Below are 11,985 nucleotides of genomic sequence, written 5' to 3'. Positions count from 1 at the left end.
TCAGCAGGTGATGGATCCTGCCAGGACTGGATCCTCCTTTTCAAAGAAGTGGGTTCTCTTCTAGCCCAGGGTATATCTAGAAATGTCATTCAGAGCTAGGGCCTAGAATAGGGGCCTCAGCCTGGTGCCCTATTCTACTGTAGCTGAGCTGGTATCCAAGTTCCAAGACAAAGTCTTCTTTATTCTTCCCTCTCCTCTCCTCAAGTGGAGGGAAGGAGTCTCTCTTGGAGCTGTGAGCTGTGCTGCCTGGGGTTGGAAGAGGGGTATACATTCACCTACCATGTGAGTTGGGCACAGCACACCAAGGCATTCACACAAGAGAAGTGAAGCATTATCTATATGAAGAATTGCATTCAAAGGTGTGTAACAAGCAGTTTTATTCCTAACAGACAAAAACGAGAAGCAATAACATATCCATAAGCAGATGAATTCTTATAGTGATTTCCATAGCATGTCAAATTCTAAGATAAAAAGAATGAACTACTCATATATCATGATTGATGAATGTCAAAATATGCATCCCTGCTATGTGAAATAAAAATAATAATAAAGAAAAAATAAGAACATCAAAATAAACAGGACTCAGGAGAGCACTCAGGTATGAAAAGAGGAAACATGTTATATCAGTCATATAACATTTCAGAAAATTGACACTAATCTACTGTTAAGCAAATATTGTAATTCAGTGATTGTCTGGAGGATGGAGAGGCCAGAGAGGAAGAGAGTTATTTATTTTTTAAGAGACAGGGTCTTATTATGGGACCCAGGATAGTCTCAAACTCCTTACCTCAAGCAATACTCCCACCTTGGACTCCCAAGGTGTTGGGGTAACAGGCATAAGTCACCATGCCCAGTCTTATAACAGCTTTAAAAATATAATTTGAAAGAACTGTTTTTAACATTATTTTTGATAAACAGGTTATGTGATTCTACATTGACTCTACTAACTCTCATCATGCCCTAAGGGGGGCAACTAGCCTGTGTGATACCAAATACTTATGAGCCAGGAAGATAATTTCCACCTAATTGGAATGCTGGCTGGTTGCAAAGGCCACATCACTGGACTCCCTATCCTCTTCCTCCTACTAATTCAGGGATGGCTTTTTGATAAGCAGCCCAGATAGGCTACAGAAATCCACAAAACCTTTAGATTTACTCTGACAATGACCTAAGCTACACTAGATTCATAATTATGGAGGTCCTGAAAATTTCTATACCTGCTTATCCATCACAGACATAGTGACTGAATCATTGTGGATGCCTTTTTTAAAAAAGTGTATCCCAGGCCGGGCGCGGTGGCTCAAGCCTGTAATCCCAGCACTTTGGGAGGCCGAGATGGGCGGATCACGAGGTCAGGAGATCGAGACCATCCTGGCTAACACGGTGAAACTCCGTCTCTACTAAAAAATACAAAAAACTAGCCGGGCGCGGTGGCGGGCGCCTGTAGTCCCAGCTACTCAGGAGGCTGAGGCAGGAGAATGGCGTGAACCTGGGAGGCAGAGCTTGCAGTGAGCTGAGATCCGGCCACTGCACTCCAGCCTGGGCGGCAGAGCAAGACTCCGTCTCAAAAAAAAAAAAAAAAAAAGTGTATCCCAACTATTCTGTTGCAGTCTGCTTTACTACCTAGAAATGCTAATTCTATAAAAATTATTTGTGGACTGGGCATGGTGGCTCACACCTGTAATCCTAGTGCTTTCAAGGGCGTATGCTAGAGGATTAGTTGAGGCCAGGAGTTGAACATCAGTCAGGGTAAAATAGCAAAACCCTATCTCTATAAAAAATTCTTAAATTACCTGGGCTAATCTCAGGTACTCGGGAGGCTGAGGCAGGAGGATCACTTGAGCCCAGCAGTTTGAGGCCGCAGTGAGGTATGACCATGCCAGTGTATTCCAGCCTGAGTTTCAGAGTGACATCATGTCCCTAAAAAAGTAAAAATTAAAGAATTATGATTTCTTCCTCCAGGCTTATAATGTAGGACACTATCCTACAGAATTCTGGACTTCAGGACACATGAATGCACTATAGGACTTGAGAAGAGATTTCCCTCACCAGTACTAAGCAGAATGCAATATCCCTTATAAAAAAGAGAATAATTTTGTGCTGTTCTCAGAAGCACCAAAGTGTGTCACAAAAACTGTCCCTTACTCAGGTTAATTTATGAAAACACATATTGCAATATTTGGTCTAAAAATAAAGATCACAAAGCCCTGAAGTCTTTCTTTGGAGGACTCAGGCAGCCATCCAAACTAGGCCACAAATGTAGAGCTATATTCTGCCTTCATACTGTCCCCTAAGAGTCACACAGTTTAGTAATCCCAACAAACCTTCATGGTACCAGAACCATGTTGTATCTAAGCCACACAATGCAGTAAATATACAATTCACACAATACAGTCAACACAATTCCCAAGATTGAAGGAAGCTTAAATAAGGACTTCATCATAGCAGAAACTAGAACAATGAGAGGCAGCTTGTACTTGGGTTGGTGAGTTAGAGGCTAGAAAATTCCATCTTAAGAATCGTGAGAATCATGAGATTCCTAGGAAAGACAGCCCATCTTGTCAGGTAATCAGAAAAATTCTCTAGGCCAAGCTTGTCCAAGCCACAGCTTGTGGGCCGCATGTATCTCAGGGCAGCTTTGAATGCAGCCCAACACAAATTTGTAAACTTTCTTAAAACATTATGAGGGGTTTTGTGTGATTTTTTTTTTTTTTAATTCATCAGCTATCATTAGTGTCAATGTATTTTATATGTGGCACAAGACAATTCTTCCAATGTGGACCAAAAAAGCCAAAAGATTGGACACTTCTGCTCTAGGCCAAAACTGAGTCAGGTCCATGACCCAACTCCTCATAGAGAAATGAGAAAGGAATGAGTACAGAGGCTACTCAAAAATCCCACTGCTGAATGGGAGACAACTTGAACTTTTTTTCTGGAATATGATGGAGTGCATGAGTGATGCACTGTAGGTACCTGCCAAGTGGTAGAGGTGAAATGGCTTTTGCCAGAGACCTAAGAATGCAATAAATCTGGCAAGGACATACGCAAGATGAGAAATGCAATACAGCTTCAGTATACCTGGAATTTATGCAGCTATTGGACATATGACATTCAATATAGGTTGATGGCGTCCTCATAAGGGCTCTCCCCCACAGTTACACTGGACAAGAAGTAATATTCCCACACACCTATGTTATTTTTCTCCTGTCAACATTCTGGTATCCAATGAAAGAAGAGTGACGCCTTCATCAAATTCTCTGCACTCAAAAGGCACTTCCACAGCAGGAGCTTGTCTGTGCATAATAAAGTTAGACATTTAGACAAAGAATGTGCCACATTTGTCACACCATAGAGCCTTGATCCGGTGTGAACTCTGATCTTGAAGGAGCATAGAGGTTTGACTAATCAATTTTCCAAATTTACTTCACTGAGAAAGGCTTTCTCTAGTGTGAACTTGCAGGGCAGAGCTTCTGGTAAATGTCTTTCCACATCTGCTACACTGTTGAGGCCTTTCTCTAGTATGAACTCTCCTGTGTTTAATGAGACCAGAGTTTTCCCACAAAGGATTTTCTACTCGCTGCTCTCATAAGGCTTTGTCCAGTGTGAATTCTTATGAACATGAAGCACAGAGCTGTACGGAAATGATTTCTCACATTTATTATACATTTATATGGCCCTTCTCCATTGTAAATTCTCTGATGAATAGTAATGCAGCTTTTCTGGCTAATTTCACAAATTCCTTACAGTCATATGGCCTTTCTCAACTGTGAACTCAGTAGTGTTCAGTGAGGTGGGACTTCTTGTTAAGTAATTTCCCAAATTCCCCATAACTATAGGGTCTTTCTCCAGTGTGATCCCTCTGGTATTTAGTGAGGCAAAACTTCTATGTACAGGATTTCATACCTTCTCTACACTCACAAAGCCTTTCCCGAGTGTGATCTTGCTATTGTTGAATGAGGCCAACCTTTTGGTTAGATGATTTTGCACATTCTCCACACTCATAAGCACTTTCCGGTGTGATCTCACGAATGGTGAATGAGGGTGCCCTTTTAACCAACAGATTTGCCAAATTTTCAACATTCATGATGTCTTTCTCCTGTGTGAACTCGTTGATGTTTAATGAGGTTTCCCTTCTGACGAAAACACTTTCCACATTCTCCACACTCATGTGGCCTTTCTCCAGAGTGAATTTGCTGATGTCGAATGAGACTGCCCTTTTGATGAAAACATTTCCCACATTCTCCACACTCATGTGGCCTTTCTCCAGAGTGGATCTGCTGATGTTGAATGAGACTGCCCTTTTGATGAAAACATTTCCCACATTCTCTACACTCGTATGGCCTTTCTCCGGTGTGAACTCTCTGGTGTTCAGTGAGGTGTGACTTGTACCTAAATGACTTCCTACATTCTTTACACTCATAGGGTCTTTCTCCAGTGTGAACTCTCTGGTGTTCCTTTAGGTGGGAGTTGCTCCTAAATAACTTCCCACATGCTGTACACTCAAAAGGCCTTTCTCCAGTGTGAACTCGCTGATGCTGAATGAGGTTGCACTTGTGATTAAATGATTTCCCACATTCTCCACACTGATAAGGTCTTTCTCCAGTGTGAACTCGCTGGTGGTGAACAAGGCTGCGCTTATGGCTAAAAGATTTCCCACATTCATTACATTCATAAGGTCTTTCTCCAGTGTGAACTCGCTGATGGTCAACAAGACTGTGCTTATGACTAAAAGATTTATCACATTCTCCACACTCATAAGGTCTTTCTCCAGTGTGAACTCTCTGGTGTTCAGTGAGGTGGGCCTTATACCAAAATGATTCATCACACTGTCCACACTGATAAGGTCTTTTTCCAGTGTGAACTTTCTGGTGATTATTGAAACTATTACTTTTGCTAGTGAATTTCCCAGAATCACTGCATACATAAGGTCCTTCTCCAGGGAGAAGTCTCTGGTGAAGGGCAAGTGAGTGTTTGTTGCTGAAGGGTACTGTGGACTCTCCACAGATGTAATGAATTTTTCCACCCTGAAGGGGTATCCCATGCTTAGTTTCAAAGTTTGACTTCCCTGAAGCGTGAATGTCCTCTTGTTGGAGTAATCTCAAGCTGGACAAAAAGTCTTTCCCAACCTCATGAAAGATAAATGGCTCATGTGACACATGGAATTTATAGTTCTTTACAAATGATGTTCCCTTGGCATTGCTTCTGTACGATTTCTCTCCTATGTGCCGCTTCTGTTCTTGATGATGCTTTGCATCGTCATCCAATGTTTTTTCACGTGCCCCAAACCCATTCAATTTCTGATTGTGTTGTGTTCCCTGGTGTAAGATATCTCCCAGGAGAGGGCCACACATTCCCCAGAGGTGGACCTTCTTGGTACATACACCTGTCCAATGTGTCCTGAGTGGGGACTCTTGTTGTATAGAAAGGGTCTGCTTAGAAGGTGGCTCGTCTTTTGCTCCATACCAACAACCTAAAAGAAATAAAATGCTGGTAAAATGCAAGGTACTTCTGAAGGAAAGTATTACTAAGCCATACCTGATCAATGGCTGCTTTGTTGTACTTATATTTACTTGGGCCTATACACATCCTTTTATATAGCATCCACATGCTTTATGAAGGTCCTTTAGATGTTTTCACAGGAAGGAATTGTAGACCTTGCCTCTACTTCCTGTAGTGTATGTATTGTTGGTTCCTTCACATCATGTGGCCCCCTCCATTCTATAATGATTCTAACCCAGTAATTGGAAGAAGACTTGTCTTCAACTTAAAGGCAACATTCTGTTTCTGCAATTATTTCCATGGAGTAATACCTCTGTTAGATATACCTGTTTGTGTGTCACATGAAAATATGAGTACAACAAAGCAGCTGTTGGTCAGGTATAGCTTAGCAATGTGTACACACTTCCTAATACAAAACTGATATGCCAGTATTGGAGTCCGCTGCAGATGGAAATGTGAGAAAAATGGGTGACAGGTGGGATCCAGAGATGTGAAGATTAGTCCTGGGCTGGCATCAGAGTAGAAGTGACAGGGTATAGAACGGTGAAGTCTGAAACCCTCAAGAATGGGGAAGACAGAAACAGCATATGGCTAGTCATGTTGCTAGGTAAATACTTGTGAAATCGGAGAGCTTCTAGTATGACTTTCCTAAATCCCTAATGTTATATCTTACTCCAGGGTGTTACTCCTCAGAGGTGGCCTCCCTCTGGGCCCATCATGAGCCCGGGTTTAGCTGCAACTTCTGCATCACTGAGAACTCTCAGTCCCACTGCAAAGATACACATGGAATTTACATGGGAAATGGATGACATAAAGAATAAGAGAAAGACAAGAGAAAAGAACAGCCAATAGTTCAGAAAAAATCAGCACATCATAGCCCATAGGAAAGAAAACTAAATATTACAAAGAGAATTTTTGGCCAGGTACAGTGGCTCACACCTATAATCCCAGCACTCGGGGAGGCCAAACTGGGAGGACTGCTTGACCCTAGGAGTTCAAGACCAACCTGGGTAACATAATGAGACACCATCTCTACAAAACAAACAAACAAGGCCGGGTGCGGTGGCTCACACCTGTAATCCCAGCACTTTGGGAGCCTGAGGCAGGCAGATCATGAGGTCAGGAGATCGAGACCATCCTGGCTAACATGGTGAAACCCCATCTCTACTAAAAATACAAAAAACTTAGCTAGACATGGCAGCGTACGCCTGTAGTCCCAGCTGCTGGGAAGGCTGAGGCAGGAGAATGGCATGAACCCAGGAAGCAGAGGTTGCAGTGAGCCGAGATCGCACCACTGCACTCCAGCCTGGGTGACAGAGCAAGACTCCATCTCAAAAACAAAACAAAACAAAACAAAAAATGAACAAAAATTAGTTAGGCAGGGTGGCATGCTCCTGTAGTCCCAGCTACTTAGGAGTCAGGTGGAAGGATTACTTGAGCCCAGAAGGTTGAGAATGAAGTGAGCCATGATTGCATCAGTAGACTGCAGCCTGGATGACAATGAAACCCTGTCTAGGAAAAAAAAAAAAAAAAAAAAAAAACGGTCAGGGCACACTGGCTCATGCTTGTAATCTCGGCACTTTGGGAGGATGAGGTGGGAGGATCACATGGGGTCAGCAGTCAGAGAGCAGTCTAGGCAATACAGCCAGACCTCATCTCTATTAAAAATAAAAATAAAAATTAGTGGATGTGGTGGCAGAAGCCTCTAGTCCCAGTTACTCCAGAGGCTGAGGAAGGAGGATTGTTTGAGCCTGGGAGATTGAGGCTACAGTGAGCTATGATCGCACTACTGCACTCCAGCCTGGGTGACAGAGTAAGACTGTCTCTGAAAACAAAACAGAACAAAACAAAACAAACAAGATAATTTATAAGGAGGGTCTTGCAAGAACAGCCTATGGTGCAAGTAAGTATTGAGAACATCAATGATGGGAGGAATTCCTAGCACAGGTAGTCATGAATAAATGTCACCTAGAGCAAGGAAGCAGAACCTGAGCATACCAGTCTCCGATCCAGAAAAATTACTCAACAGCCAGAGGGCAAGCAAGGTGGGATGCATTATGGTGCATGTAAAGCTCCTTCTCTGGGAGCTTGCAGCAAAGCAGGTGTTGGGGCTGCTCAAGGAGAAGAGAGGGCAGTGCACACACCTCAGTCCTACCTACCACAGAACCTACCCAGGGAACTAAGAGAGGAACCTGTGCCCAGGCTCCTGAAGTGAGGAAAACAGTCTTGCCATGGGGAAAAAGATGGGGACGGGCAGACACTAGCTGAGGTCACAGAGAAGAGTGTGAGTGCCTTACCTAGAGAAGATATAAGTGCCAGGTTCTCCAGCATCACGTCATGATAAAGGCATCTCTGAGCCTCACTAAGGAGACTCCATTCCTCCTGGGAAAAGTTCACAGCCACATCTTCAAAGGTCACAGTGCCCTGCCATGATGACGATAGATGAAACCACAAACACTCCATATGCTCATCCACTTATCCACCTTTGCCCTTCCTCCTCCCAAGGTCCTAAACTACAAGGAGAAACTAGGCCCACTGGTGTCACTATCTTCTCATGGGCTCACATGGCGATGGTGTACAGCCATCAGCAACAAGAAGTGGGGGAACCAATAGGTTTCTATGTTTTGGTGCTGACATAAAGCAGTCCATGCCTTCTGAGAGCCAATGCCCCTGCTAGAGATGAAGTCATGTAAATCCCAATGAAGCATCCTTGGTCTATCAGACATACTCCTTCTCTAAATACACATCATTCCTTTTTTTTTCCTTTTTTTTTTTTTTTTTTTTTGAGATAGTGTTTCACTCCCGTTGCTGGAGTGCAATGTGATCTCAGCTCAATGCAACCTCTGTCTCCTGGGCTCGAGTAATTCTCTGGCCTTAGCCTCCCCAGTAGACGAGACTACAGATGCACGTCACCGTGCCCGGATAATTTTTTCTTTTTTTGGTAGAGAGAAGGTTTCACTATGTTGCCCAGGTTGGTCTCAAAATCCTAAGCTCAAGTGATTCACCCACCTCAGCCTCCCAATGTGCCGGGATTACAGGCATGAGCCACTGTGCTAGGCCAAAATACGTATCATTCTTTAGATTGCACAGACACATGCCCATGGCCACCCCCACCAAACTGCCTCCCACATTGGCCTCTGCCTCCCCACAAGTTAAAGTATGTTTATATCCTCTTCTTCCTTCTACCAATAAGGGTGGGATTTTCACCTTACAGTTATATTAATGATCAAACACATGACATCAAACACTAGACAGGTGCTATAAATATGTTTACAAATCAAATACACTCAAAGTCTAGAAGAGGACATCCCTCATCATGGAGGACCACATAGGGGTTGCACTATGGATAAGAGTGCATAACCAGAAACTATGGTATGCAAGCTTTTAAAATGAAGAGGGTGTGATGACCCCTGAATCTCTTGGGAGGATGCAACTGGCTTGTTTGAATAACACTGTGGGTAAGGATAAAATTGAAACTCACTACAAAGTATAAGAACCAGGAATTCTGCCTGGTCTCCCTAATAAAAGGATTATTAGGCTATGTTGATTATTATCTGAAAGAGCCTAGTGGGAAGTGAATTGGCTCTCAGGTCATTTCAGGTCATACATATATCACTAGATGTCAAGGTGGCACATCACACTGGGCCTCCATTTTTGGCTTTATACCACAATATGGCTGACAGCATCAAGTATGCTTCACATATTCAAACAGGATCCAATAATAACACAAAGTGACTATTGTTCCCATTAGCAATGGTAGTGCCTAATAATTCTATGAATGCCTCTTTGCATTACTCCACAGCCATGCAAAACCACATGTAACTTCAGATATCCATGGTCTTATTCCACTTCTGTGCTGCAATGGCTTACCCTTCAGCAACACAGACCAACTTCCATTCACCTAATACCATTGCCATTTAAAGACCAGTCCTGGCCAGGCGCGCTGGCTCATGCCTGTAATCCTAGCACTTTGGGAGGCTGAGGTGGGTGGATCACCTGAGGTCAGGAATTCGAGACCAGCCTGGCCAACATGGTGAAACCCCATCTCCACTTAAAACACAAAAAATTAGCTGGGTGTGGTGGTACGCACCTGTAATCCCAGCTACTTGGGAGGCAGGAGAATCGCTTGAGCCCAGGAGGCGGATGTTCAGTGAGCCGAGATCGTGCCACTGCACTCCAGCCTGGGGAACAAGAGTGAGACTTCATCTCAAAAAAACAAAGAACAAACAACAACAACAACAAAAAAAACAGTCCTGGACAGGCACAGTGGCTCACTCCTGTAATCCTAGCACTTTGGGAGGCCGAGGCGGGTGGATCATGAGGTCAGGAGTTTGAGACCAGCCTGGCCAAAATGGTGAAATCCCGTCTCTACTAAAAATACAAAAAAAAATTAGCGGGACGTGGTGGCACGCGCCTGTATTCTCAGCTACCGGGAGGCTGAGGCAGGAGAATCACTTGAACCTGGGAGGTAGAAGTCGTAGTGAGCCAAGATTGCGCCACTATACACCAGCCCGGGTGACAGAGCAAGACTTCCTCTCAAAAAAAAAAAAAAAAAAAAAAAAGTCCTGTTTTTAATCCATTTAAGGCCCAGGACCTACTGTCACAGATGACCACATTTCTCCCTGAGCATATTCAGCACACGTAATGAAACCCCCTACACACTACCAAAATCATCTCAAATCTTTTTTTTTTTTTTTTTTTTTTTTTGAGACGGAGTCTCGCTGTGTCTCCCAGGCTGGAGTGCAGTGGCGCGATCTCGGCTCACTACAAGCTCCGCCCTCTGGGTTCACGCCATTCTCCCGCCTCAGCCTCCCAAGTAGCTGAGACTACAGGCGCCCGCTACCACTCCCGGCTAATTTTTTTTTGTATTTTTAGTAGAGACGGGGTTTCACCATGTTAGCCAGGATAGGATCATCTCAAATCTTGATTGCAGAGTGGTGAATAAGCACCACTGTGGCCTAAGTGTCATCTTCCCTCAATTTGACTATACTTCTGCATGTATCTATTTCATGTCTATTCTCTCCTTGAAAGTCTATGTCCCCTGTCAAATCATGCTGACGGGTATACCCTACCATCACGGTCACTCACCTACCTCTCCAGTTTAGGAAGCCCAATAACATTACCCAGGGACCCAAGCAACAGATGCAGTCCTCATCTTTCAACCACTGCTTTCTGGTCCCCTAAAAGATTTACCACCAGAATCTGAAGTGTGCTCTCCTTATTGTGACCCATGGCTCACTCACCATAGCATACACATTAGCTACCATATATTAGATGTCTCCAGTGTCAATCCCTTCCCAGATACCCCAACCTGCATGTCCATACCCAATTGATGCCTACACTTATTCGTCTCTGACTTTTGACATGGCCAAAACAGTCATCTTGATATCTGCATAATATTCTAATTATGTTTACTACCAACATGCTCATCTCAGCTGATGCAGCTTCCACAGCTACAGCGGCTAAGACCAAAAACCTTGGGCTCTTGATTGCTCTCTTCATGCCCTTTCTTTGTGTATTAGGAAACCTAGATGCTTGTTACAAAATATCAACTTTGAATCCAGCCACATCTCCTTAGCCATGAATCTTAGTCTGTTAATCCTCACTTGGATTATGGCAAAAGCCTCAACTCTCATCTTACTTCCTCCTCTCTCAACCCCACTGTCTGTTCATTGTAGAGCCAGAGGAGACTACAGCCAGATGAAATTGTGGCAACATCACCTCTTCCCTCTGTTCAGTTTCACCTCTAAGTATTTCACATCCTGGTACTAACTCCTGGGTTAACCTTCCAAGTATGTTTATACTGGTTGACAGAAATGGGAATACCACCATATATCCTGTGTCACAGACTTAGGATCCTGGGTTTAAGGTTCCTCCAGGGGTCCCAGATCGAAAAACTTAAAACAAAAATACAAAAAAACAACAACAAAAAAAGAGGTACCCAACAGTCCCAGGACATCCCAATCTAAAGAGCATGTGGATAGGAGTTAGGGCCAGTGAGGGAATAACATCCTCCGCTTCCCAGTGGAGGTTCTGCAAGTGCTTCTGCAGCCAGGAGTTCCTGTGAGGAGAGGTACAAGCTACAAGAATGTGTCCCTGATGAGATTTGATAAGCTCTGGCCTCCCTGAACCCTTTCTTGGCCCTGTAACCAGGTAAACGCGGGTTGATTGGCTGAACTGAGCGCCTCAGTACAAAATGTCATCTCTTAGCACCTATGTGATCTATAGAGGTTGAACAAGAATTCAACCTCCCAGGGCGCGAAAGTCATGCCCTGTTTTTTTTTTGTTTTTTTGTTTGTTTGTTTGTTTTGTTTTTTTTTGAGACGGAGTCTCGCTCTGTCGCCCGGGCTGGAGTGCAGTGGCGCGATCTCGGCTCACTGCAAGCTCCGCCTCCCGGGTTTACGCCATTCTCCTGCCTCAGCCTCCGAGTAGCTGGGACTACAGGCGCGCACCACCACGCTCGGCTAATTTTTTGTATTTTCAGTA

At 43.9% G+C, this 11,985-nt stretch overlaps 1 protein-coding gene across 14 annotated transcripts in view; it reads right to left on the bottom strand.

The window, feature by feature from the left end:
- Positions 1-360: 360 nt before the first annotated feature.
- The window catches only part of ZNF776 (zinc finger protein 776), a 49,993-nt gene continuing 38,368 nt past the window's right edge, over positions 361-11,985 (bottom strand). For 3 of the 14 annotated variants that reach the window (XM_077980218.1, XM_077980219.1, XM_028839498.2), the window contains 2 exons: positions 7,797-7,923; positions 3,069-5,470 (listed from right to left, as the gene is read on the bottom strand). In XM_077980218.1, coding sequence (XP_077836344.1) covers positions 4,074-5,470; positions 7,797-7,830 — 1,431 coding nt within the window. In that variant the 5' untranslated portion in view covers positions 7,831-7,923 and the 3' untranslated portion in view covers positions 3,069-4,073. Of the gene's footprint in view, positions 1,921-3,068; positions 6,638-7,796; positions 7,924-9,589; positions 9,681-11,985 lie in introns of those variants that run through there. The other 11 variants (XM_077980217.1, XM_077980216.1, XR_013409772.1 and 8 more) reach the window with 10 other exon arrangements.

The sequence above is a fragment of the Macaca mulatta genome, chromosome 19 (genome assembly GCF_049350105.2).
Source record: "Macaca mulatta isolate MMU2019108-1 chromosome 19, T2T-MMU8v2.0, whole genome shotgun sequence".
Taxonomy (NCBI): Eukaryota; Metazoa; Chordata; class Mammalia; order Primates; family Cercopithecidae; genus Macaca; species Macaca mulatta.
Note: the sequence above shows the minus strand (reverse complement) of the source record. Positions and strands in the feature narration are given on the sequence as shown.